Source organism: Muntiacus reevesi, chromosome 18 (assembly GCF_963930625.1).
Source record: "Muntiacus reevesi chromosome 18, mMunRee1.1, whole genome shotgun sequence".
Classification (NCBI taxonomy): Eukaryota; Metazoa; Chordata; class Mammalia; order Artiodactyla; family Cervidae; genus Muntiacus; species Muntiacus reevesi.
In genome coordinates, this window is record NC_089266.1 from 7,413,600 (window position 1) to 7,439,874 (window position 26,275).

Genomic DNA, 26,275 nt, shown 5'->3' on the forward strand with positions numbered 1-26,275 from the left:
GATCTGGCTATTGATCGTGAAAACTGATAAACATCTTTTACTATTGTAAAAGAAAAAAAGACACCAGGAAAATTCGTTTATTGGAAGCACAGGGTGAGGGAGGAGCCGGGGAAACAGCTGCTGGCTCAGGGGATGGGTCGGGGGCTACCAAAGTCATGGGAGGGAGTCCAACACCGAGAATGCGTGAGAAACAGAACATCGACGAGTCAGAGGGAAGACCCACTCCCCTGGGTTAAGCTGCTCCGGGGGCCCGGGGTGCGTGCATCCTCCCCTCCCCATCCCCAATCACTCCCTGTGACTGCTCGGCCCCGTCAACGCAGGGAGCGCGGGACAGTGGGGGAGACCGAGTGGTAGCACCGGTACCCCTCTAGTGAGGCTGGGAGGAGCAACAGGCCGCTCAGGGGGTCCTTCCGGCAGCGCCCCATGGCCTCCTTGTAGCTCAGTCGCTCCTTGGAGATGGGATCTGTCAAGTCCTTCTCATAACTGGCCTCGTCCTGCAGGAGCTGGGCCAGCTCCTCGCTAATCATGCCAGAGAGCACGGCCTGCGCCACGGGGATGCGGCCGGTCCTCTTGGGGTCAATGAGCCCCCCGGTCAGGTGTTGCACCCGCAGGTGCGGGAGCACGCTTTCCTGGGGCATCCAGCCCTTCTGGACGGCCTCGCCCACCGACAGCCTCTTCTTGGTCACGGGGTCTTCAATGCCGGTGAAGGCCTTCTGGGCGTTGAGCAGCCTCTGGGTTGAGCCGCTCTCGATCAGCCCCCGCTCCATCGCCTTGTGCACGGAGTAGCGCTCCCGGCTCAGGAGGTCCACGATGCCTCCCGTGGCCGCTTGCGCCTCCAGCAGCTTCTGCCCAGTGATGGGGTCCAGCATGTTCTTGGCCACAGCGGTCTTGATGGTGCACTTGTTGTCTGTGGTCGTGTCGTAGACGCCAGCGATGGGGAAGCTGTCCTCGCCGAGCCCGAGAGAGAAGCCAGGAGAGAAGAGATTGGTGCTCTGGGGGGCCGGAGACGCAAGGGGGGACTTGGAGATGATGGCGCCAATGGAGAGGGAGGGGCAGGGCTTGGTCTCCCCAGCCACAAGCAGGGCGAATTCGCTGATGGGGAGCTGGCCGTCCTTGTAGAGATGGTACTCCTCCTTGGAGATGCGTCGGCTGCGCAGGGCGGCCTCAATGGAGTACTGCTTCCCGCTCTTGCGGTCCAGGAGCACAGACTCCTCCCCATGGGGGCCCGAGGTGGTGACCTCCTCCCAGTCACACTCGAGATCCTGCAGCTGGAGGTACTGGCTTCGGTCGATGACGCCCCTCTTGTAGGCCTCGTACGGGGACATGTCCTTCCCCGTCTCGGGCTCCAGGATGGAGATCTTGGTGGAGAGGTTGGTCTCCCGCGTCTGGGTCTCCTGATTGAGCTCCTCCCGGCTCACTTGGGTGTGGAGTTCCCGGAGGGTCCGCTCCTTCTCATAGATCTGGTCCTTCTCACGGAGGATGGCCGACTCGAGCTGCGAGAGCTCCTGGCCCCGCTGGGCTGCCCTCTGCCGCTCGCTCTCCGTCTTCTGGCTGAGCAGCTTGGACTCCTCCTGCAGGCGCAGCACCCGCTGCTGCTTCTGCCTCTCCAGTTCCCGCAGCTCCTGCTGCAGCCTCCTGCACTCCTGGCTCGTCCGGTCCCGGGTCTTCTGGAGCTCAGCCTCCTCCCGCGCCCAGGTCCTCCCCAGCGCCTCGGCCCGCTCCACCCGCTCCCGCAGGCGCCTCACCTCCTCCTCCCGGCTCTCCCGGGCCGCGCGCTCCCGGTTGAGCGCCTCCCATACCCGGGCACGCTCTCCCTCCAGCACTGGGTCCTTCTCCACCCTGATCACTTCCTTGTAGATGGTCTTCTCCTGCGCCTTGGTCTTCTGGAGCACGTCGATCTGCACCTGCAGGTTTTTGCACTCCCGATGCACCTCGGTTGCCTGGGTCTTCTCCAGGGCCAGGTCTTGCCGGAGGGCTGCCGTGGACTTCTCCAGGTCCGGGTCCTTCTCCAGCTGGACTACCTCCTCCATGATGATTTTTTCCTGCACCGCCGGAGGCCGCTTCTCCAGCTCCTGGAGCCTCAGTGTCAGCTGCCGCAGCTCCCTCTCCACAGCCAGCTTCTTGCTGCGGTCCTCCTGGAAGCTGAGCCGGCCCTCGTTCTCTTGCACGATGGCCCGCAACTGCTGCACCTCCCGCTCCAGCTGCCGCCGCCTGCCAGCCTCCTCATCCAGGCTCTGGCTCAGCCGGCTGTGCTCCTCGCGGAGCTTCGGGTCCTTCTGGGTGACCACCACCTCCTGCACCACCACCCTCTCCTCGGGCCGCCGCCTCTCCAGCAGCAGGTACTTGTTCTGCAGCTCATGGACCACGTCCTCAGCCGCCCGCCGCTTCTGGGTGGCCTCCCGCACCTCCTGGTGCAGCCGCTGGGCTTCCTGCTCCAGGACGGGGTCCTTCTCACGACGCACCACCTCCTTGTTCACAGTCTTGGTCTCCACCTTGGAGCGCTCTCGCCTCCACTCATCGCGCTCCCCCTGCAGCCGGATGAGTTGCTCCTGGGCCCGCCCGCTGCCGTTGACCAGCTCGTTGAGCTGGGCCTTCAGGCGGTCGATCTCCCGCAGCACCTCGGGGCTCCTCTCGTGCCGCACCAGCTCCTGCGTCACCTCCTTGTACTCCACGGTGGGCTTCTGCGCCCGCAGCACCGCCAGCTCGGGCAGCAGCCGCTCCACCTCCTGCTCCACCCCGCTCCTCTTGCGGGCGGTCTCCTGCAGCTCCGCTTGGAGCTGCGCAATCTCCCGCTCCGTCTCCGGGTCCACCTGGAAGGTCTCCTGCACGCGCTCCTGCAGGTCCACCCGGGGCTTCTGCTTCTCCACTGCGCTGTGCTTGCTATGCAGCTCCTTCAGCTCCCTGGCCAGCACCTCGTTCTCATTCCTCTGTGCCTCCAGGAGGCTCCTCAGCCTGGATGCCTCCTGGAGGAGGCCGGGGTCCTGTTCCACCTTCTTCACCTCCTTCACGATCACCTTGGGCTCCACGGCACGAATTGCCGCCTCCAGCTCAACAACTCGAGCCTGCAGCTTGGCCACGGCATCCTCTGCCCCCTTCCGCTGGGCCGCATCCTCCTGAATCTGCAGCCTCAGGGCCTGGGCTGCCTGGAGCATCTCCAGGTCTTTCTCCACCTTGACCACTTCTTTTACTACAACTGTCTCCTTCACGTTCACCTCCTTCTGCTCAAGGGCCAGCAGTTCTGCCTTCAGCGCCTCCAGCCGGGCCAAGACGGCCGTGTTCTCCTCTTGCAGGAGCTGGAGTTCACCACTGAGCTGGGCCGCCTGGCTGTCCAGGCCGGGGTCCCTCTCGATCTGGGTGACCTCCTTGGTCAGCAGGTGAGGCTCCGTGGCCTTCCTCTGGCTCTCCAGCTGCACGATCTTCTGGGCCGCCGCCTCCAGGTCTGCCTGCAGGCCGGCCCGCTTCTTGCCCTCATCCTCCACCTGGGACTTCACCCTGGACAGGTTGCTCTCCAGCTGGGGATCCCGGTAGAACTCTACCACTTCCTTCTCCTCCAGTTTCTCCACGGGCCGCTGGGTCTTCAGCTGCAGCAGCTGGCTCCTCTGCTCCTCCAACTCACGCTGCACTTGGGCGACCCGCTTCTTCTCCTCCTCCAGCTGGGACCTCAGGGCCTCTGACTCCCTGCCCGCTCGGGCTGGGCTCTCAGACCCCTGCTGGGCATTAGTGATCACCTGGATGTCCTCATTGAGCTCTTTCTGCAGAGGAAGAGGGGAGAATCCTGGGTAAGGGGAGGAAAGGGATAAACCCCTGGCCAAAGACCCTGATGCTGGGAAAGATTGAGGGCACGAGGAGAAGGGGCGACAAAAGATGAGATGGCTGGGTGGCATCATTGATTCAATGGACTTGCATTTGAGCCAAGATGGTGAAGATGGAGCCAGGAGATGGTGCCAGGAGATGGTGAAGGACAGAGAAATCTGGCGTGCTACAGTTCGTAGGGTCATCAAGAGTCCAATATAACTAAGTGGCTGAGCAACTGAACAACAATACCCCACCCTCCTGAGATCAGGACCCTTCCCTGCTTTCTGAGACTTCCCAGGAGGTTCTGGGAGGTGGAACTGAAGATCTGAGGTGTTCGAAGGTAGGATTTTAAGAGGTTTCATCAAAGCCCAGTGTGCTAGGATGTAAGGCAGTGGTCAGGCTGCATTTGCACTAGAATGTGAAAGCAAGAAGGTCCTCCCTTCCCAACCTTTCCCTGCTCCCCTTCCACCCAGGCTCCCAGAAATGGGCCTGTGCTCCTCTGGGGGATCCTGGGGTACACCTCTAGGTGGGAGGAGGCTGGCCAGTCCCTTGGCCAGTCCCCGAGAGTCATGGAGAGCTCCTGGCTCCTGGTCTCCCGGGGATGGAGACCTGGGTGGCCTCGTGTCCACTGGGGCTGGGTCCTGAGGCTGAAGACTGCGGGATTTTCTCCTGTCCCCACCGGGGTGCTACCCAGGGGCCAAGCCGTGACTGTACCGAGTGACATCTCCTGGTACTACATTCTGAGAAGGAAACCAGCCTGGAGGGGCTGCTGGGGGAGGCAGAGAGCCAGCCCTCCTTCAGGCCGCTGAGCCTGTCCCGGAGCTGCAGCATGAACAGGTAGGGAAGTCAGCCCGGTCGACCACCCAACCAGGCTGCCTAGGGTGGACACCACCCCATACCTTCTCCAGAATCTTTCTGGCAAATTCCAGCTGATGCAGTTGCTGCTGGTGGGCAGCTGCCACCTCAGTGTAGGCCTTCGTCAGGTTCTTCTCCTGGAGAGGACAAAGGGAGGGGGTGGGCCAGCGTCAGCTCCTCCCTCAGAGGCTGCAGAGCTGGCATCCCGGGAATGAGGAACACAGAGCCTGGCTCACCTGGGCCTGGATGCTGTCCTGCAGGGGAGCCACTCGGGGTCTCTTGGGGGCCGACCCTCCCTGGGTGGGCTCCAGGGAACCGCGATAGGTGTCTGCCTGCAGCTGGTAGTCCTGAGCATGGGGGGGAAGGACACAGACTGGCTGTCAGTGGGGAGAGCTGGGGGAGGGGGAGTAGGGGACTGGCGGAATGAGGGAGGGGAAGGGGGAGATAAGGAGGGAGGAGCTGAAGGGACTGCTCACCTGGAGCGCCGCCTGCAGGTGCTGGGAGAGGCGGGATGCCGTGGCCCTGTCCTGCTCGCGGCCCTGGATCTCCTGTAGCAATCTCTGCCGGGGCAGGAGGGAGGGTCAGGGGACCCCCGCGCACCTGGACTTGCCTCCAGGCCCGCTGGCAGCCAGCAACACCCATGGGCAGCAAGCGCTCTGAGGGAAGCTACCTTCCACCACCCCACCCCACCCCCGGCCATGACCCACCAGGGCCTCTGCTCAAAACATCTCACCCCTCAACACACACATACTGGTCACACTGCTTATTCCTCAGGCTTTAGGCTGGGTGTCAGTTCCTTCCAGACCGCTTGCCCTGACCCCATGGGTGTCCTTACAAAGGGCTCCCACACAGCACTCTGGCTTCTCCACTGAAGCACTTATCAGCAACATGGCCTGAGATGCACTGGCCTCCCCCCAAAACTGCAGGCTGCCTGAGGGCCAGGCTGTACCCAGCCCCTTTTCATTACTAGCATGTATGATACTGGGAAAGATTGAAGGCAGGAGGAGAAGGGGACGACAGAGGACAAGATGGTTGGATGCCATCACCGACTCAACGGACATGAGTTTGAGCAAACTCCAGGAGATAGAGAAGGACAGGGAAGCCTGGCGTGCTGCAGTCCACGGGCTCACAAAGAGTCGGACATGACTTAGCGACTGAACAACAGCAACATTAGTAGGAGGTATGAGGAAGAGGATGAAGTAGGAGTTTGTACCTCCAGCAACACAAAGCCCACTGCCCACCTCGGGCCAGACAGAGAAGGGCTGGCTGTTTCCGTGGACAAAGTGAAAGTGAAGTCGTGTCTGACTCTGTGACCCCATGGGCTGTAGCCTACCAGGCTCCTCCGTCCATGGGATTTTCCAGGCAAGAATACTGGACTGGGTTGCCATTTCCTTCTCCAGGAGATCTTCCTGACCCAGGGATTGAACCCAGTTCTCCCGCATTGTAGGCATACCCTTTCCCGTCTGAGCCACCGTGGACAAAGTGTAGCATTTTGGCCTCTGGGGTCTGAGGTTTGAGGTCATTAAAACACCGGCCAGTAGAGGGCGGGCCACACGCGCACAGGCTGCTCTTCCTGTTAGGAAGGCGGCCAGGGAACTGGGCCTGTCTTGAGGATTCAGCTCTGGGTAAGAGAGGTGGGTGGCCCACACCACCTGCAGCCCCAGCTCCTCACCTTCTGTGCCTGTAGCTTGTAGGCGATCTGGCTGGGCCCGTCGCTGGGCCGCACCTGATTGTGGGGCAGGCGCTCCAGCCAGGCATTCAGGTTGTCTATGCAGTTCTTGAACTGCTGATAAGTGAGGCCGGCATCCTGCACCATCTTCTCCCTGCAGGAGGAGCGCAGGTGACAGCAGCCCTTGGGGGGGAGGCGAGGGGTGCGCGAAGGAGGCTGGTGGGTTCCTCTGTCCCTGGGACAGGTCAGGAGGCCTGACTGACTCGCCATGCTGATCCTCTCTAACTCTGGCCCAGTGGCTGGAGCTGGGCATTCAGAGAGGGACCGGACACTTTCTGCCAGGCACCGCCTGGGAGGCTGATGCTGTGATCATCCCATTTTAGAGGAGAGGAAACTGAGCCTCAGAGAGGTGCGCTCACCCGTTCAAGGCCCCACAGCTAGTCAGCCGTGGCCACCACACACTCGTGAGCTCCAGCGGCCTGGCCACTCACCGCAGGTCCAACTGGTCCCCCACGGCGTGGTAGCGGTCGGTGAGGGCCCGCACCTGGCGCTGCTGATGCGGCAGGTCTTTGCAGAACTCGTGGAAATTGTTCTGCAGCGCGCCGCACGAGTGCTCGACGGCCTTCAGCTGGCGGTGCAGCCCGAGCACAGAGGCCTGCTGCTCCAGCAGCTCCCTCCGCCGGCGCTGGGGTAGGAGGGGACACAACGTACCCTGCGCTTCAGTGGATGCCAGGCCCACCCTCCACTTGCCCCCCCGTTCCTGGGTCAGCAAGCACCCCCCACCTCCTCCAGGAGGCCGCCCGGCCCCTCACCTTCAGCTCGTTGACCCTCTCCTGCAGCGCACCCGGGCCCGCGGGGATGGGGGCCTCCTGTGCCAGGGCGGACTCGAAGCCTCGGATGACCGTGTCCGCATCCCGGATCTGCCGCTCCAGACCTAGGGCGGCCTTGGCTCTGTCGCAAGAGGAGGCCCAGGGTGAGACGCAGGCCTTGGCCTTGGCCGCACCCCCGAGGCCTCGCCCAGCGGCCCCCACCCCCCCGGGCACTCACTTCTCCCCGCAGAGGCCGCAGAGAACCTTCACGTCCCTGTACTTGTTCTTGACGTTGTTGAGGACCACGGGCAGGTGCAGGGCAGCAGGCCCCGAGGGCTGCCCCGACAGAAGCGCCTCACACTTCTGCTGGGCCGCCTCCTTCTCTGCTCCCAGGCTCTGCAGCCGCTGGGCCGTGCCCTGGGGGGCAGCGGGGATCTCAGGATCTCTGGTTCTGGGCAGGTGGCTTCCACCCAGCTCTCCTGCTATGTCAACCTAACTCTGCCAACCCAACTCTGCTTGCGAGGCCACCAGAATGTGGTGTGGACATGCCCGGGCTCAGCTTGCAGGTAGATGGCCGTAGGCAGGTCAACCTCTCTGACCCTCGGCCTCCTCATCTACAAAATGCTTGATGGGAGGATGAAATGAGACCCTGTGAGTCAGGAGCTCTCACCCACCTTGGTCTTCACGTCACCGTCCCTGTTCATGAAACCTTCAGTTCCCTGCCCCTTCCCCCCAGTCAAGCAGCAAAGCCCTAGCTCCATCCACTTGGGATTATGATTTTGTTGATTCTTTTATCAGTCATTCACTCATCGATTCCGTATTCTGTTAGTGTTGGTTCCACACTACATATTGCCCACCTTCCAGGCTAACTGGACCCCCAACACCCCTGATGCGGAAGAGGACCTTCCAAACCCAAGGAGCGGGGACTTCCCTGGCAGACCAGTGGTTAAGACCCTGCCCTTCCACTGCAGGAGGCATAGGTTTGATCCCTGGTCAGGGAACTAAGATCCCACATGCTGCACTCAGCCGATAAATAGAAAAAACACCGCCCCCCAAAACTCCCAAACTAAGTACCTATTTGGAGATAGCCTGAGCCCAAGAGATCTGCCAGGCTCCCTGCCAGGGCAGTGGTAACCAGGCCCGGCATGGGCAGAGGTATTGTCCAGGCTGTCGCCCCACAGTGCCTGCTTCTGCCACTTCTCCTTCCTCGCCTGGCCCCCCAGGACCCCATCTGAAACACCTCTCCCACCCCTGGAGCCCTGCCTCCCCCAGTCGGCCCTCTGACCGAGCTGAACCGCTGCAGAATGTGGCGCAGTGGAAAAAAACCCGAGTTGCACAATCATGTGAACAACACGCTTCACATTTTTAAAAAACTAAATCCAAACAATATATTTGCGTAGAAACCGGTTTGGAAGGATACAACCCAAACTTCTCCCCCCGAACCCCCCACCCCCGGGTGTGGGGAAGGGGTGACTTTCACCATTAGCACTTCTGAGTCCTTCTGTGACTATGTTTACACCCCTGCACACTCTCCAGGGAGGCTCCCCGCCAGCTGCTCCGGAGAAACCACCCCTAAGATGCCGCAAGCCCATTTTCAGGGATGAAGAAACCAAAGCCCAGAGAGGTTAAGTGAATTGCCCAAAGTCACAGAGCAGGCCAGGGGAAGAGCCAGGATGGGAAGGAGTCTGAGGGAGCCCTGGACTGCCTGCTTGCTTCTTCCACCTCGGGGGCCTGCAGCTCCCCCCTCGCCCGCCTCCCCAGGGCTGGACCGTTTTTTATCCCAGCTGCCCTGGCTCACCCACCTGGTGGTTCTGGATGCGGCCCTCGAGGTCCTCGAGTGGTGCGGTGCGGCTCAGCGGGGCCCGGGCCCAGGACAGCACCTGCTTCTCTATCTGCCCCAGGTCCTCCTCCAGCTGGGTCATCTGTGTCAGGAGCTTCTGGGCCTGCGGGTCGGCTGGGCCCGAGCTGGTTGGAGCTGGGAGAGGAGAGTGTCTCTGAGGGTCCAGGGCCTGCCTCGTGTCTGCCTGCCTGCCTGCTGGGCCCCTCTGTGAGTGCCCGCGGAGGGTCCCATGTTGGGGAGGGTGGTGGGCCTGAGGGAGGGACATCAGGCTTGCCAACCCAGGGAATGGAACCCCCAGAGCAGAGCCTTTAATTCAGGGTCAACCCCTGCCCATGGCAGCCCCCCGCTAGACTAAGCCCCCTACTAAACCCAGAGTAGGCATCTACTCCTATTTCAACAACGCCTCCCTCTTTCCCTGGCCAGCCCTCGGTACCCTGCTGGCTGGGCCGTAAGGGCTCCTTGGCGCTGGCCTTCAGGCCGCTCTGGACTGTGGTCAGTTTCTGCTTCAGGGCCTGCAGCTCCGAGGCGAGCCTGCAACAAGGGGGCGGTCAGAGAAGGACCTTCCTCCACGCTCTCCCCCAGCCCCCGCGGTCACACATTTAGGCAAAGGGTAGGCCACGGCCTCAAACTACAGGGCCTGGTGTGGACGGGTCCACAGCCTGCCTCCTGCCCCTCTGGGTCCCCAGGCAGACCCACCCGGAGGCCCTGGCCACGGCTTCAGGGTCCGGAGCTGGGATGCAGAGGCAGGCGGCTGGGGCCCGCTTGGTCTCGCCTGCCTGGCCCTGGACCACCCAGGTGTGCGGGTCGGTGTTGTCCACCAGTGTATACTGCTCACCCCGCAGCAACTGCACCTGTTGGGGCGCGGAGGGGGCAGGGAGGTGGGGAGGGGCCCATGCAGGCTTAGGGGCCAGGCTGGAGAAGGGATCGAGGCCCAATAGAGGCCAGTAGAGTAGAGGTTAGGGATGGGGCCAGGGAGGAACAGGAAGTGGCGGGGTCCGGACAGCAACCGGCCAGGGGCTGGACAGGGCTGGGAGTGGGTGGTGCTGGGGCAGGGGAGGGACTGGGGGTGGCAGGGGTGGGGTGGGTAGGGCCCCGGAGGAGCTGGGCGGGTGGAGACTGTACTTCTCCTGAGTCCCAGTCACAGATGCTGTCCACGCGCAGGGGCTGTGGGGGCAGGTTCCTTCGCTGGGGCAGAGGGGCCACCCCCTGGCTCTGCAGCTGCAGGTCCTTGATGGTCTTCTCGGCCATGGTCAGCTGCTTCTCCTCTGCCTGCAGTGACCCAGGCAATGGGGGCTCAGGCCAACCCCACCCGTGCCCCCCAGGAGGGCCAGGAAGGGGCCCTGGCCATCATGAAGACAGGGTCTCTTAGTCAGCAACGTAAAACGAGCCCCTCCCTGGGCACCCAGGATCCTAGAGTCTGCTGGTTGGGGTGGGGTAGGGGGTTGCCCAGCAACCAAGCCCCAGGCCTCCAGAGTGGGAGCTGGAGGGGTCTCGGAGCTTTTCTGGGCAGTCCCTGTCACATTGTGCGTGCGTGTGTGCTAAGTCACTTCAAATTGTGTCCGACTCTGCGACCCCATGGACTGTAGCCTGCCACGCTCCTCTGTCCATGGGATTCTCCAGGCGAGAATACTGGAGTGTGTTGCCATGCCCTCCTCCAAGGGATCATCCCCACCCAGGGATCGAACCCATGTCTCTTATGTCTCCTGCATTGGCAAGCAGGAGGGCTTCCCTGCTGGCTCAGCTGGTAAAGAATCTGCCTGAAATATGGGAGACCTGGCTTCCATCCCTGGATTGGGAAGATCCCCTGGAGAAGGGAAAGTCTACCCACTCCACTATTCTGGCCTGGAGAATTCCATGGACTGTAGAGTCCATGGGGTCACGAAGAGTCAGACAGGACTGAGCGACTTTCACTTTCTTTACCACTAGCACCACCTGGGAAGCCCTGTCACGTTTCAGGTGAGGAAAGTGAGGTCCAGAGGTGGGAAGGGCTTGCAGCTGACAGACGAGGCTCCTCTGGCTGGAGTGAACCCCCTCCTTCTGCCCTCAGGGCAGGGGATCCAGGCAGGACTAAGCACCCTGGAGGCGTGAAACCCAGACACCCAGGCAGGCCCGGTGCCCAGGAGTGGGTACGGGGAGGGGCCGGGGGGCCATCTCACCTCCAGCTGCCGCAGCATCTCTGTTAGGGCACCAGGCGGGCCCCCCGGGGCAGGGCTGTACTGGCTGTCCAGGCTAGAGTTGAGCTTTGCCAGGGTCTGGCTGACAGAGTCGGCCTCTTCCTGGAACTGAGGTCGGTGGGTGGTCAGGAGCAGAGCTGGGGCACCTACCGCCTGCTACCCTGCAAACCAGCTAAACCCAAACCGGCTGAACCCAAAGTGCCACTTGCCGTCGGCCTTTCCACGCAGGCGAGGGGACCTTCTAACTGAAGTGCTCGGCAAATCAGGCATTTTGGGGTCACTGAACTTAATTTCTTTTAGTGTCGTAAAACATGTTGTTTTTCGTCCTTCCTGCTCGGATGAAGGGCGGTGCCCCTCCTGAAGGACTCACTCCAGCACCTGGAGTCCTGGCTGGGATCCAGGGGTGGGTGCCCAGGGCGCCTCTGAGCAGAAGCTAGGCGTGTGCTTTAAAGGGGCAGCCCACAGTTGGGTGATACTACGGAATTCTCGTCAGTGGATGTGCTAACGCTTATATATTATATATATATATATATATATATATAATAATATTATCCAAGTGCAAAATGCCTTTTAAAAAAAAGAAAAAGGGAAAACTTTTGCCTTCTTTTTTCTCCTAAAGTATATAAACCATTTTAATTGGAAACTACCCAAAAAAAAAAAGTCCCTTTGGGCATTCCCTGGTCGTCTAGTGCTTAGGTCTCAGCTTAGGTCCCTTTCACTGCCATGGACCTGGATTCAATCCCTGTTGGGGGAACTAAGATCTCACAAGCTGCGTGGTACAGCCAAAAAAAAAGGAAAAACAAGTCCCCATTGTGGATGCATATTTTTTATTTTTTGGTTTTCACAAAAAACAAAAATTGTTATTTTTATAGACAGGACTGTTGTCTATTGTAGTCTATTATATCAATGTTTCTCAACTCTTGCTTCATTATTGCACCTTCTAAGGAACTTTTTTAAAAAAAAAATTTTTTTTTAATTAATTTACTTATTTGGCTGCGCCGGGTCTTGGTTGTCCGTGTGGGATCTTTAGTTGTGGCCTTAGAACTCTTAGTTGCTTGAGACCTAGTTCCCTGATCAGGAAGTGAACCCCGGGCCCCCTGCATTGGGAGTGCAGAGCCTTAACTGCTGGGTCACCAGAGACGTACCTCTAAGTAGTTTTTTAAGACATTTTTGTCCTTTACTTTCCCCATCATTGCCATGAAACTTTACTATCAGATATGTTGTATATCATTTACGTATGCATATCTGTGATTTATTTTTTCATGAAAAAAAAAGTTCTTTTTTTTTCACTTTCAAGAAACAACCTGCACCCCCCCAAGGAGTGACATCACCCTGTAGAGAATTCATGGGTGACGTTGTTTTCCCCTGGGACCCAGTCACAACGACGGAGCTCTGTCATTTTTGCTTGTTTGTTTTTGTTTTGTTTTTAGCTCTGTCATTTTTATGAGGTGCCTTGGCCCCCGAGGTGCATGTCGTGCCCCCCGCCCGGCCCCGCCTCAGCTCACCCGGCGGTAGTCCTCCACATGCTGCAGCTGGCTCTCCTGGCAGATGCAAAGGTTCAGGAAGTTCTGCCACTCCAACTTCAGGGCCTCCTGGTGGGCCTGGGGGCAGCAGTGCAGAGCCCTCGGACCATGCCCCAACCCGGTCCGTCCACCTGCCCACCCACTCGGCTGGCCCTGCCCACTGCTCCCGCTGGCCTGGGCCCAGTCTCCCCAGCCTCCCCGGGAAGCTCCCTGACCGAGGGTCCCCGAGGCAGCAGGGAGTGTCCAGCCCTCACACCTGGATGGGCCCCACGGCCGGATGCCCGAGCTCCACCATGCGCTCCCCATCATCCTCCAGCTGGTTCACGCACTGCTCCTGGCTCAGCAGCTCGTGCTGCTTGAAGTGCTGGGAGAGGATGGAGGCAGGGGCGCTGGCGGTGAGGACCAGGCCGGCCTTGCCCACCCCACCCCGCCCCCACCCGCCCCCACCCACCCCCACTGACCTCGTACTCCCTCCGCACGCCCGCAGGGTCGGCCAGGTGGTCGCTCCAGTCTTGCTGGAGGATGCGCTGCTGCTGCTGCGCCAGGGCGTTCAACTGGCGCGTGCAGCCCTGCAGGTGCGTGTACAGGCTGCCCAGGCTCTGCCCTCGCCACGAGGCCGCCTTCTGCTCTCGGATGCGGGGAGAGAGGCAGCGTCAGGCTGCGCCCAGGAAGGCTGGCCTCGTCAAGGGTGCAGGCAGCCCACCCAGCCCGCCGGCCTGGCCCTGCCCTGGGGCTCACCAGGAGGTCCCGGTACTGGCTCCGGATGGTGGCCGCATCCTGTCTCGACCGAGGGGGAGAGAACGCAGGCCCAGTGAGAGATGCGGTGCAGGGGAGAACACACCCCACATCCCTGGGCTGCCCCTGCCCCTCCTCCATCCCCAGCCCCCGAGAACCAGCCAGACCTCGCTCAAGCTCTGATGGGAGAAAGGGAACCAGGGCTGGGGCCAAACAGGGGCATGTGTCCGACGGCTCACCCACCGGCCCTACGAGGGTCCGCAGCTGCTGCCCGTAGGCCTCGATCTCCTTCTGCAGGATGTTGTGCTCAGCAACCTGCTGTTCCAATTCTGCCATGCCCGGTCCATACTGGCCCTCGCAGACCTGCTTCTGCAGAAGAGCTGGCCGCTCAGCTCTGCCACAGGGCCTGGGATGGGGATCCCCACACCCACCCTCCCCCTCCACCCAGCATCCTCATCAGCAGGGGATGGAGCTGGTCATTCGGGCAGAGGGTGGACAGGCCAGACGCTGCCTGGGTGAATGGCTGCAGCTCACCCTGGGGCACGTGCTAAGTCGCTTCAGTCGTGTCCGACTCTGTGCGACCCCAAGGACTGTAGCCTGCCAGGCTCCTCTGTCCATGGAATTCTCCAGGCAAGAATACTGGAGTGGGTCGCCATTTCCTTCTCCAGGGGATCTTCCTGACCCAGGGATTGAACCTGCATCTCTTATGTCTCCTGCATTGTCAGGCGGGCTCTTTACCACTAGCGCCACATGGGACACCCTGGGGAAAATGCTAGTCTCCAGCGGCTCTGGCTGAGGCCTCCGGGTCACGTAATTGTGGATCCTGAATCCCACTGGTCCCCAGGTCTCAAGGCTTAGCTCTGAAAATCTCCCTGCTCTGCCCTGCCTCCTGCCTCAGGAGCCTGGCTCCTGAGCCTGCGCACACCCTGCCCTGTCCACACCCTCCCCTGCCCCTTCATTGTCCTCACAGCACCCCTTCTGTCATGACAGCAAAGCACAACTCCTCACCTGATGTTCCAGGGGCCCTTGACCTGGTTCTCCCTCCTTGCCCAGAAAAACCCTTTTACCATCGTGCCCCAGGCTTCCTCCAGGCAGGAGTCTCTGTTCCTTTTTTCTGAAATATCCTTTCCTCACCACTTCACCCCATCCCAGCCGAGCTCTCCCACCTACAGACAGCCCTCCAAGATTGCACGGTCTCTTCTGCCCCTTCCCTTTTCAGAGACCCAGCCCCCACCCAGGTCCAAGCATGCATCAGCCCCTGATGAAACGCAGCCCTGTGTCGCCCTCTGAAGGCTGCTGGGTGACCCCTGACCTGTTTCTGCTCCAGCACCCTCGCCCAGTCGACCCTGGGCCCCACGTCGGGTGGCAGCACCATCTTCTCGTACAGGGCGCGGTACTCGGCGCACTCCTGGGTCACCCGCTCGTGCAGCTGCTTGATGCTGCCAAGGAAGTGGTCAGCAGGTCGGAGCCAGGTCTGAGGCTCCCCCGGGACCCCCAGCGCCTCCATCCTGGACCCCCAGCTCCTGCTGCTGCCACCCCCCTGCCCCACACTCACTCCTTCTCTATCTCCTCGGCCTGCGGGTGCTTGAGCCGCTGGGCCTTGTCCACATCCAGGAAGAGGTCCTTCAGCAGCACCTCGGCCTCCTTCAGGCTGCGGCCCACCTCCTGCCGGTGCTGCAGGGCCTGGCGCTGCTCACTGTGCTGCCGGTCCTGAGGCGGGGAAGGCATCCTTGCTGCCTGAGGCCCCCTGCTATCCCAGGGACGCTGGCCAACCTTGGTGCCCACACCGGGAGAGGGAGAGGTGCGAGCACCAGTGAGGTGGACTCAGGGACACAGGGGAGGCCCTTTGACTCCCGTGTAGGAAGCAATCAGGGAGGGCTTCCTGCAGGTGGAGGGCTTTGGGGGATGGGGTGAAGTGGTGAGGAGAGCACATTTCAGAAAAAGGGAACAGACGCTCCTGCCTAGAGGAAGCCTTAGGTGCAATGGAAAATGGGGTTTTTCTGAGCAGGTAGTGCAGAACCAGGTCAAGGGCCCCCAAACATCAGGTGAAGAGCTGTGCTTTGATGTCACTATAGAAGGGGTGCCGTGATGACAATGAAGGGACACGGGAGGGCATGGCGTTGGGAGCCCCCCAGAGAAGGCGTGCCAAGCCCTGGCTCCCGCTGTGTTTGGGGAGTGACCAGGGAAGGACAGGACCATCTGTGCATCTTTACCAAGGCGAGTGGGCACCTCTGGGACCACCGGGCATGGCAATGAGTCCCCCATGCCCCCGCGCCCTGCCATCTGCCCCCAGCTTCACCTGCTGCAGCTTCTTCTGGGTCTCTAGAATGTCCCTCTCCACCTGGTCGGCATTGGCCTGCATGCGGGAGATCAGCAGGGCCAGCTCCTGAGTGGCAGCTCTGATGAGGGGTGGAGACAGAGGGCAGCGTGGTTGGCAGAGTTCCCTGTTTCCCATGGGCAGTGGTCTGCCCACCCGGGTGGGGTCCCCTGCCTGCACCCACCCTGTCCTGCCCCACAGCCGAGCTCACTGCCCTGCGGGTGTGGAGTCAAGACCTGGGGAGCCCTGGCCTCTCGGTAGGAATCTCTGTGAGATACAGTCCTGGGCAGGGGAGTGCTGCCTTCAGTGAGGGTTCAGAAAATGAGGGTCCTGGGTGTGGGTGGCACTGTGGAGCTGCCATCTCCCCGTCAAAGAAGTGCCTCCCGACCCCACCCTGCTCTCTGCTGCTTCTTCGGACAGGAGGGCAGGCAGCCCGCAGGGGAGCAAATGAATCACTGGCTCAGCCCCTCATACCTGAGACGTGACAACTGGATCCTGGGGAGGGTGAGCTGGCTGGGGGCAGGGGAGCAGCAGCAAGTCCTCCAGCTCAGCTCCCTCCCACCCCAGCCCTGTGTCCCCACTGCTGCCCCAGGCTTTGCAGTGCCTGGGGTTAGCAAGCTTCCAGAGGAGGCACACGGCACCTGGTGGGGGAGGTGGGCCACGAGATTGCCAGGGAACCCCAACACTTTCCAGATTCGGGGGTTTAGAGCCCAAGCTGGGACCTGACTGGCTCCAAATGGCACAACCAGGAGGAGCAGAGGATGAGCCTAGACCGGGGTCCTTTCTCAGGACCATTTCCCAGCCTCTACAGGGCACCAGTGGTGGGCTCCAGCTCACTCTCTGGGGCCTAGAGGGTCGAGCAGACCTGAGAAGAGCGTGGTCTAAACCTCAGGAGCACAGCACCCTGTGAGGTCACTGTCCCCGGGGAGGGATGGCAACACGGGCTGGGCCTTGACCCAGGGGTCCAAGGAGAAGCCCCCTCCAAGCAGAAGGGCCATGCCACAAAGAGACAGTCTGAAAGAACTCTGACCAACAGCCTGGTTTTTATCTTCCTCTGTCACTGCAGCTGTGTGGTCTCGGGCAAGTTACTTAACCTCTCTGGGCCTGAGGCTCCTCACCTGTACATCAAGGCTCTACTAATATCCACCTTCTCCCCGTGTTACTGTGTGGGTCCTGTGCAGAGTCAGCACCCAGTAAGTGTTAGTTTTTACTCCTCTAAAGGGATTTGAAAGCAGGGACCTGTCAATTCTGCTTACGATGGCATCCCCAGGGCCTAGAGCAGTCCCAGCACACAGCAGGTGCTCCATAAACAGGCACACAGTAGGTGCTCCATAAATATGTGCTGAACAAACGGACTGCAGGGAAGGGGACTGATGTGCCCTCCTGGGGCGGCTGCCGCCGGAGGACAGGGCCGAGGGGAAAGAGATGACTGGGAGCCGCCCTGGGGTCGGGAGCTCCAGGTCCGGAATCCTGGGAGGGCCGGGAGGAGCCCATTCCGCCCAGGGCCCCGGGGGGACAGGTCGCGGCAGTGAGAGTCTTAACCACCGTCTTTCCTGTCCACCCAGAAGCCCAGCCTCCGTGTCCTCGCCCTGATCCCTATCGGGCACTGGGCCCTTCATCTCGGCCCCCACCTCCACACCCGGGACCCCAGGCGAGCTGCCGCCTCCACCCAGCAGAGGGGGCTGACGGCCAGTGAGCGGAAGAAGGCTGCCAAGTCTGTCTGCAGAGTGTGGGGCTCTGGGGGGGCCGGGCTGGGGCCCCCGCAGAGAGCTGGGTGAACTGAGGAAGGCTCTGAGACGTCCCAGGTCCATGCGCCCCTCCCGCTTCCCCGCAGCACCCGTCCGCACACCCACCCGGTGAAGGAATCATCTCAACTCCGTGACAAAGCTCTCGAGGCCCAAGGTGCCAGCCGGTGGGGAAAGCGGCAGCCTGGACCTGGAGCAGCACAGCCCCGCCTCCCTGCCTCTGGGCACTCTGCTGCCCACCCCTCAGCGTCTCTGGCCCCAGTCCTTCTGCCCACCCTGTGCCCAGGTCCCACGGGTCATCCTGGGGCAAGTGGAGCCTAGAGGGCAGAGCCGTGGATGGAGGGCCGTGGTCTCCAGCCTCCTCACCTCCCAGCAGAGGAGGAAAGCTCAGGCCCCTGTCCAGCCTGTCTGCAGAGCCCTCAGGCCGCATCCCCAGAATGGGGGGAGCTCCAGGCCATGCCTGGGCCCCTGCCAGGGCTGGAGCTGGGCCTGGGCCGGGAAGAAAGTCCACCCCCAGGCTCTTTAGCCTCGGGACACCAAATGCCAACGCTGGGCTGGTCCCTGGCTCTGGCCAGCTGCCTCCAGGTGGCTGGAGCCCCTGGGTCTGGAGCCATCCTGGCCCCGACCCCCACCTCCGGTCACGCTCACCTGCTGTGCTTGTTGGGGGACCCCTTGGGGGAGCCTTTGGCTGGGGAGCCCTTGGGGGATCCCTTCCCCTGGGAGCTTTTGCTCAGCCCCTTGAACATGGTCCTGAAGGCAGTTGTGGGCTCGGCCGGCGAGGGTGGGCAGGCAGCGGGCAGCGGGCAGCGGGCAGCGGACGTGTGTCCTCGCTGTCTGCTCAGCTGGGCTCTGGCGAGGTGGGGCAGCCAAGCACCAGGCGGGCAGTTTCTGGGCGGGTCCTCCCTGCAGGTGAGGCGATGAGGGGGCCGGGGCTGCGCGCATGCACCCCCACTCCCCGCACCACACTCATCCTGCTCCTGCACAACCAGTTTGGGAGGAAAGGGAACAGCCCAAAGGGCGGGGCGCCCTCCCCTGCCTGAGTCTCAGAGAAGGTTTGGACTTGTTACACCCAATGCCCAGAGCCAGAGGGAGCCAGCGTGATCACGCCCAGATGGGGAAATAGTTCGGCCCAGGGGAGACAGGGCTCCAGACAGACGGACGCGCGTGTGCATACGCAGGCTCAGAGATCGAGGCCCGGCCTTACAGCTCGGGGTTAATAAACACCTCCAGCCAACACCCTGCTATCAGGCACACCTCTTCACCCAGGACTCTCCGCCAGGGGCTGCTCCCTACCAGTTCAGGGTGGGCGGAGGGACCCCAGGCTCTCTGCTCACCCCCAGGGCGTCCAGGTCTCTGCTCCATGTCCTACACCGACAGGGTGGGGCTGCCAGGAGGCGTTCTCCCCGGAGAGCTGGCACAAGGTACCTTTTAAGAGTGGACACCACCCAGCCCGCTCCCTGGAGCCCCACCCCACGGTGCCGCAGAACGCTTTTCCTGGCCGGCTGGATCTCCCATCTGTCTGTGGCTCCGGGGCTAGATGCAGTCACACGTGCGTTGCTGGGATCCTCAGAGAGCTGCAGACCAGCTCTAGAGGGGCCGGGACTCCCCCAGGGGCCCCAAGCACTAGCCTTCGGGTGCTGCTGAGTCCAGGGTCTGGTGGAGCCTCCTGGGAACCCACTGTTTTCTGTTTCATTAAAAAAATTATTTTGTTTATTTTTGACTGTGCTGGTCTTCGTTGCCACCCGGACTTTTCTCTAGTTGCGGCGAGCGGGGGCTCCTCTGCAGTGGTGCGCTCGTTGCTCTGGGCATGTGGATCTTCCCGGACTAGGGGTGGGGTGGGGTGTGTGTCTCCTGCCGGCGGACTCTGCACCACTGAGCCACCAGGGAAGTCCTGGGAACCCACTGTTACTTGGGTTTCCGACCTGCCTCTCCTCCCTCCCCAAAGTGGCCCCTGGTGGCTTTTCTGGAGTCCGACGGGGTGTCGAACAGCAGCACCCATTTACTGCTCTTTTCCTCACACTGAGGGCCAGCCAGGGAGGTCATCTTGGTAGCTGCCTTCTCCCGCAGTGGCCCCCAGGGTCTTCAAGAAAGGCATTGGGTTCCTCATCTCCAGGAGCTCGTTTCACTGGCCTAGCTCAAGTCCCTCCTAATAGATCTGGAGACATTCCCTGGAACCATTGCAGTTCTGGTGGAAGGAGAGGGTTTGAGGGGGAGCAAGGGGAGGGGAGGGATGCAGTCAGGCTGGGTTAGGAGCACTGGGACGTCCTAGCAGGCCCAGCTGAGGGCAGAAGACATCTGGAGAACAGATAAGGGCCCCAGCAGACTGGGGAGACCAGAGACAGAGGCCCGAGACTGGCCACGTGCCCCCCGGGGGCAGAAAAGGCCGGAGTCTCTTGGCTGCATCTTGTGAACAAGCCTTTGAATTTGGCCCTGGAGAAGGGAGACGGGAGTCACCCATCCTGGGGGAGGGGTGGGGGGATGCTACTGACAGTGGTGGTAGGGGTGGGGAGGGGAGCAGGAGGCCTTGACCCAACAGGGAAGTATTGGGCTGGCCAAAGCATTCATTTGGGTTTTTCCATACTATCTTATGGAAAAATCTGAATGAATTTTTGGCCAACCTAACAGAACGGGGACATAGCAACGGGGAAGCAGAGTGGTTTCCAGGGTTCTTCTCCCAGCTGAGTGTGATGGTGAGATGGAGCCAGAGAAGGCAGGCGGGGCCCAGAGGCCACTCACCCTCTGCCCTTGCCTCTCTCTCCATGTTAGTCCCGGGTGACAATTGTCTTCTAACCATTCGTGGCATACCTGTCATTTTCTGTTCTCAGAAAGGGGCCCATTTGTTGAAATGACTTCCTGGCTCAGGAGCCTGTCCAATGACTGGCTTCTCATAGCAAACCCGAGAATCGGCTCACGTCCTTATCTCTGAGGTCAGGCAAGTGACAGCAATGTCCCAGGAGAGCCAAGACAGAAGACAGCAGCCCTCAGCCCACTCGCCTGTTTCCCCGAGAACTCCAGGCCCCTTCTTGGGAGCAGGTGGTCATTGGATTCCCTGGGGGAGAATCTCTAGACTCCAGCTCCAGGAATGGAAGCATCCAGAGAAGGCCCCACTGAGTTGTGCTTCCCGTCCCCTACCCCGCCCCACGTGGAAGACAGGAGGGAGGCTGAGTTCTGGAACCTTAAGAGCTTTGCCTCCTCTCTGCAGAAGCACCCCCCCACCCCCAGCCCCAGAAATAAATAAGTATCACAGAGGGCCCTCTCACGCCCGAGATTAAGACGAACTGATTCACTGTAAGAAAACCAAGAGCTGAATTCCCGGCGTGACCGTCTAACATCAGATCAAATCAGACCATAGCTCCCAAGTGGGGCTGGCGTGCAGGAGGCAGGAACAGACAGGTTTCCGAGGAGGCTGTCACTGCGGGATGCTCCTCTTCAGAGGAGCCCTGGCCCCCAAGACTAGGGCACAGGAGAAAGGATGGGGGCGAAGAAAGATGTAGGCTCTTCAATATCTGAGAAAAAAAAATTAGAAGGCTGGGAGGGGACTGACAGCCTCGGTGGTCATCTGCACCGTCCCAGCCTTCGTCACTCTTCAGCCCTTGAAGGGTGCCCAGTCTGAACTGAGAGATGCTGTAAGTGCAAAATTCATGAAAAGAGGATGTAAAATATCTCAATACTGTTTTAGGTTGTGAAAGTGTTAGTGTCCGACTCTTTGTGACCCCAGGGACTGCAGCCCACCAGGCTCCTCTGTCCATGGAATTCTCCAGGCAAGAGTACTGGAGTTGCCATGCCCTCCTCCAGAGGATCTTCCCGACCCAGGGATTGAACCTGTGTCTCCTGCATTGCAGGCAGATTCTTTACTGTCTGAGCCCCCAGGAAAGTGGAGTTTCATATTGATTACATGCCAAAGTGATCTTTTGGATATACTGTGTTAAATGAAACAATATTTTAAAAAACTGATTTTACCTATTGTTTTTATTTCTTGGTTTACAAACAGCTGAAGTTGACTGCTTCCAGCTCTGCAGGTGGGATGTCTGAGGTCTGGAGCGCCGGTGTGGTCACTGAGGACGCTCTTCAGGGTCATGGATTCTCATGCTTTCCTCACATGGGGGAAGGGGTGGTGCTATTTTTATTTAACATGGCTACTAGAAAATGTAAAATTACAGATAAGACTTGTATTTGTGGCTGACATTATAATTCTATCAGACAGCTCTGACCCAGAAGCCGGACTGGTGCCCTGTTTCAGCCTTCCTGGGCCTCACTTCTACCACATCTTCTTTGGAACCAGGAAGGAGGCCCAGGACCTGGCTTCCTGTCCCGCCCCTGAGGCCCTTCCCCTCACCTGGCACGATCTTCTCTCTCTGCGGACTGAGATGTTTGAGATCCCCAAACACCCCCAGATGTTTGAGGGTCCCCAACCTCCCTCCAGCCTGACTTTTTTTTCCCCCCTGAAGTTTATTGATTTATTCGGTTGGGCAGGTCTTAGTTGAGGCAAGCAGGATCTTTGGTCTCCACTGGGGCATGGGGGGAACTTTAGTTGCGCTGTGTGGGATCTAGTTCTTCGACCAGGGATCAAAGTCAGCATTGGCAGTGCGGAGTCTCAGCCAGCGGACCACCAGGGAACGCCCTTCAGCACTGTGACTCTGAGTGGCAGCTTACTCACACGCCCCAGCCTGGCGCTTCCGGGCAAGCCATGTGGGCCACTCACAGCTCGTGGGGCCCAAGGCCGAAGCCGCAGGGTGATTAGAGCTGAAAGCGCTGTGGCTCCCAGCTGGGAATCTGCCACGTGTGCACGCAGCTAGGCAACAGGGTGGCAGCCTGGATACTGTGCCAGGATGGCTGGCTTAGGCTGCCCACTCTCTCCTCCCGCTCCAGGGGTCCTGCAGGGAGGGGCAGTCTGCTCCCTGCTGCTCCTTGCGGAAGCAACTTGCTGACTTTGCCCTGGGAGCCATAACCTGTCAGGCTCCCATATCTCCCAGATCAGGACAAGCTTGGCCATCTCAGGAAATGGCCCTCTGTGTTTGTACAAAGCTCTGCTAGCAGACCCTTGGAGCCGAGCTGGTTGGTAACACTTCCTTGGCCAGCTGAGGAGCCAAGGCGCCTTCACCGACTGGGCGGAGGGAAGGAGGACTGGGGGGTGGGGCGCAGTCCTGGGCCTCCTTCTGTCCGCAGGAGCCGGGGGAGGTAGAGGCTGCAGCCCCAGGAATCCACCAGGCCATTTGGAGGAGGCTCTCTTGGCTGCAAGTCTGCCCAGCAAGTCTGATAAAAAGAAATGCTGAAGATTGGCCTGGAGAGAAGCAGGTGACCATGGCTTGCCCAACTAGAGCAGGGAGGGCAGAAAAAGGAGCTGGCTATTCCTTCTGGGCCTCTCATAGAGAGAGTCTAGAGGAAGCAACTCCAACAAACCCAGTCCTGCCCATGTCAAGAGAACAAGGTTCCCCATACTAGGTGGCGAGACAGAGAACACAGGACTTCAGGAGTCCTCAGGTCCCGAGCTGGCTGGGAAGGCAAGGCCAGGGGGCCTTGGCTGTCTGCCCCTCCCTGGGAACGGTTCCCTTTCCCCAGCCTCGGGTCACAGTGGCCCCAGTTCCCCCGTGGGACCCGCGCTGGTACAGCCCACACTTCCCGGCCACACCGCAGCCTGCTGCACAAGCCGTGCCCGCCTTCTGGAAGTCTACAGCCTGCCCACACTCACCGCGGGGCCTCTAGGTCTCCCCACGCTGCCCAGGGGCTCTGCGCCTGTCACCCTGAAGACAGTGAGGAGCCTTAACAGCCTGGTCTGGGGATATGCAGCCCTATCGTGAAGTTCAGGTTTAATGGAGGCGGCTTAGCCGTGTCCCTCACAAGTTCCTTGATGGCTCAGAATCTGCCTGCAGTGTGGGAGACCCGGGTTTGATCCCCAGGTCAGGAAGATCCCCTGGAGAAGGGAATAGCAACCCACTCCAGCATTCTCTGGAATGGAGAATTATTCCACGGACAGAGGAGCCTGGCGGGCTAGAGTCCATGAGGTCACAGAGTCGGACACGGATGGGTGGCAAACACACACACACTCTCTCTCTCTCTCTAGAAAGGTCAACAGCCCAGCCCAGCAGCTGGGGATAAACTGTCTGAACTAAAGCAGCAGGGGTTCAGATGCACCAAGCCCCATCTCAGTGGTCTCAGGAAGAAAGATTTATAAAACAAACAAAAGAAAAATGGAAGAACTATTAAGTCTTCAGAGCGGAGGGGTAAGCCTTCCTAATCAGTCCTTATCGTCAGGAAATGGAAAAGCACACAGGACGGCTCATTAGACTCATCTGTTGTCCTAACGATGTTGCTGAGACCTCGCAAGACTCAGCCCCGGAGAGGGAAGAGGAAGGCGGTGGTGCCTGCTGAGAGCAAAGAAGGCGGCTGTGAACACGAGGGTCCCTCACCTCTCACCTCTCACCTGTGCGGGCCCCACCAACTCCATGCACAGGAGCCTGGACCCTGGGCTTAGACGGTATGGCTACAGTGAGAAAAGACTGTTCTAGATTGAGGCCCAGCTAGGCAGGGGCTCCCCCCGCGAGGCCCAGGTCAGGGCCAGGACAGGGATCAGGTGTGAAGGGCGCCTATGGACAGCAGTGGAGGGAGAAGCATGGTGTTGGTTTTTAATATACAAATACTGACTTGGCTGTGCCGGGTCTTAGTTGCGGGATGAGAGATCTTCGATCTTTGCTGTGGCATGCAGGGTCTTTAGTTGTGGCATGTGGGATCTAGTTCCCTAACCAGGGATTGAACCTGGGCCCCCTACACTGGGAGAAAGGAGTCTTAGCCACTGGACCACCAGGGAAGTCCCCACGCATGGTGTTCTAATGCCAGGTCCATCTATGGGGGAGCAAAGGGAAGGAACTTTATTTGTCAAGGCCTGCCTACTGGGTACTAAGGCCTCTGCATGTCAGAGAACTAGATGCTCCCGGCTTCCAGGGGACGACCCCCACCCCTCTTCCATTCCAAGGTGAGAGCTTCCAAACATCACTAGCTTTCAGGGAACAGTTACCTGCCCGTTGTAACTGCACTTCCTCCTGCCAGAAGGTCCCTGGGAAAAGTCCAGCCTAACAGAAAGGACGTAGTTCTTTTCAAAAGGGGTTGATTAACTGCAGACTGAGCGTGAGGACACATGGTGGAAGGATACAGCTAACGGAGGTGAACTAAACCATCTGCTGAAAATGGGGACCCCAGAGAAGCAAGGCTCCCCTTTCCAACACAATGAAGATGACGACAGTGGCCATGGCAGAGGAGGAAAGCAGAGCCACTGCCTTGAAGCTCTGCAGGGCTCGGACCCAGGGCCACAGGGCCTCCGAACAGTCGCCAGGATCCTGCCCTGAAAACAAAAAGAACAAAACCAAACCACAACTCTGATCACAGTCCCTTAGCAGCTTCAAAAGGTCAGATAAAAGTTTCCCACAGCGCTCCATCAGTATTCACCAGCTGAGGTTATATTTTAACTTGTACCAGCTAACAGTACTGCTGGAGAATGTTCGCAGAGCCTTTACGGTGCTTACAGGGAGGGGAGCCCCCTAGGCAGCAAGAGGTCATGCCAGTCATTTGTGATCTCGCGCCCGCGCAGAGGGTCCCCAGCATCTCACAGAACCACAGGCCGGAACTCTTCCAGTTGGTGTAGTCAGGATGGAGGCAGTTTCCAATTTATCTCTTTGCTTTGGAACATCAATAAATTTTATAGCTAAATCTGGTTTCCATCTCCTCTGTAGCAACAAGTGTCTTCCAAAACATTAAAGAAAAAAAAAATTAGAACTCACACATATTTTTGCTATCTTTGGACATTTTCCTAAGACCTCTGAAGGTTCCAAGTTTCTCAAAGCTGTAGACAGCCGCGTGCTGTTTAGAATCATGTGATCAACTAGCTTTTGTGTATGATTGATGCCGAGTGTGGGAAAGACCAGCATCACCACAGCGACGACAGTGAACAGGTCCTGCCCTGGAGCCGGCATCCGCTCTGGGGGGCTCGGGGGAGCCATTGCCTCAGCTGCGGGAAGAAAGACCAGTGAGGGTCCAGGCCACTGAGGGTGGACGGGTGCACTGTCCCGCAGGCTGTCACCTCTTGGCCATGATGAAAGGCTCAGGTTGCCACCGGAGGAAAGAGGTGGAACCAAGCCTGTCAGTGTTTCATTTCAAACAGGGAATCCAAGAATTCTCACCTAGTTTAATGAAAAACTGGACAGTACAGCAACAGTGCATGTGAAACGGAAAGCCAGGAGACTGAGCAGCAGAGGGCCTGTTCATCCCCAGCTACCTTTTTTCCCCAACAAAGCCGACACAGTTAAGGATGACAAACTTGGCCAAATCATGTCTTTCCTATCCAAGGTTCAGCATTTATTCCTCCTGGTTGCATGTGAGCTTTGACCTCCAACGTTTCTGCAGATTGAGACCGTCACCACCCGACAGGTAAGAAAATAAAAAGCAGAACACAGCGGCCCTCAGGCACATTCTCAAAGTGTAGGCTCAGCTGAGCCTCCCCTCGCCCTCTCGGATCTGGGGAGACAGACACCTCTTCCATGACCACATCCTGCTGACCGGACCGCTGCCCATCCTGTGGGAGGGACGGGAGCCGAAGCAGCAGGACAGACCCGCCCAAAGCAGTGTCCACTTCCCTCCCTCACACTCTAAACCTCCCACCTCCACTCCCCGGGAAGGCAGGAGCGGGTGGCCTCTGCGGATTCATCCTGTGAACCCACCCAGCGAAGACGGCTACCCCCCGGGCCTGATTCTGAACCTGTTCCCGTGGGAGTGTCAGCCGCTGCCGGGCCTGAGACAGGATGGGATTCTGCCCTGCAGTGACA

At 59.8% G+C, this 26,275-nt stretch overlaps 1 protein-coding gene across 1 annotated transcript; it reads right to left on the bottom strand.

The window, feature by feature from the left end:
• Positions 1 to 85: 85 nt before the first annotated feature.
• Positions 86 to 18,289, bottom strand: EVPL (envoplakin). Its single transcript, XM_065909153.1, has 22 exons — positions 18,111 to 18,289; positions 15,700 to 15,799; positions 14,956 to 15,110; positions 14,713 to 14,839; positions 13,644 to 13,769; positions 13,404 to 13,442; positions 13,127 to 13,288; positions 12,922 to 13,029; positions 12,648 to 12,743; positions 11,125 to 11,250; positions 10,091 to 10,237; positions 9,665 to 9,819; positions 9,402 to 9,499; positions 8,931 to 9,103; positions 7,367 to 7,545; positions 7,132 to 7,270; positions 6,811 to 7,004; positions 6,323 to 6,473; positions 5,127 to 5,210; positions 4,887 to 4,997; positions 4,695 to 4,787; positions 86 to 3,752 (listed from the first exon to the last, which is right to left on the bottom strand). Exons 1-22 carry the CDS (start codon positions 18,206 to 18,208, stop codon positions 312 to 314), a joined length of 6,102 nt encoding a protein of 2,033 aa, XP_065765225.1. The 5' UTR covers positions 18,209 to 18,289; the 3' UTR covers positions 86 to 311.
• Positions 18,290 to 26,275: the final 7,986 nt, after the last annotated feature.

Bases quoted from the DNA above. Each gene is read 5' to 3' on its own strand.
- EVPL (XM_065909153.1), bottom strand. From the start codon at position 18,208: ATGTTCAAGGGGCTGAGCAAAAGCTCCCAGGGGAAGGGATCCCCCAAG. The intron at 9,500-9,664 runs GTGGGTCTGCCT...CCCTTGTTGCAG, and splicing joins GCCGTGGCCAGGGCCTCCGG to GCTCGCCTCGGAGCTGCAGG. The intron at 4,998-5,126 runs GTGAGCAGTCCC...CCCCATGCTCAG, and splicing joins ACCTGCAGGCGGCGCTCCAG to GACTACCAGCTGCAGGCAGA.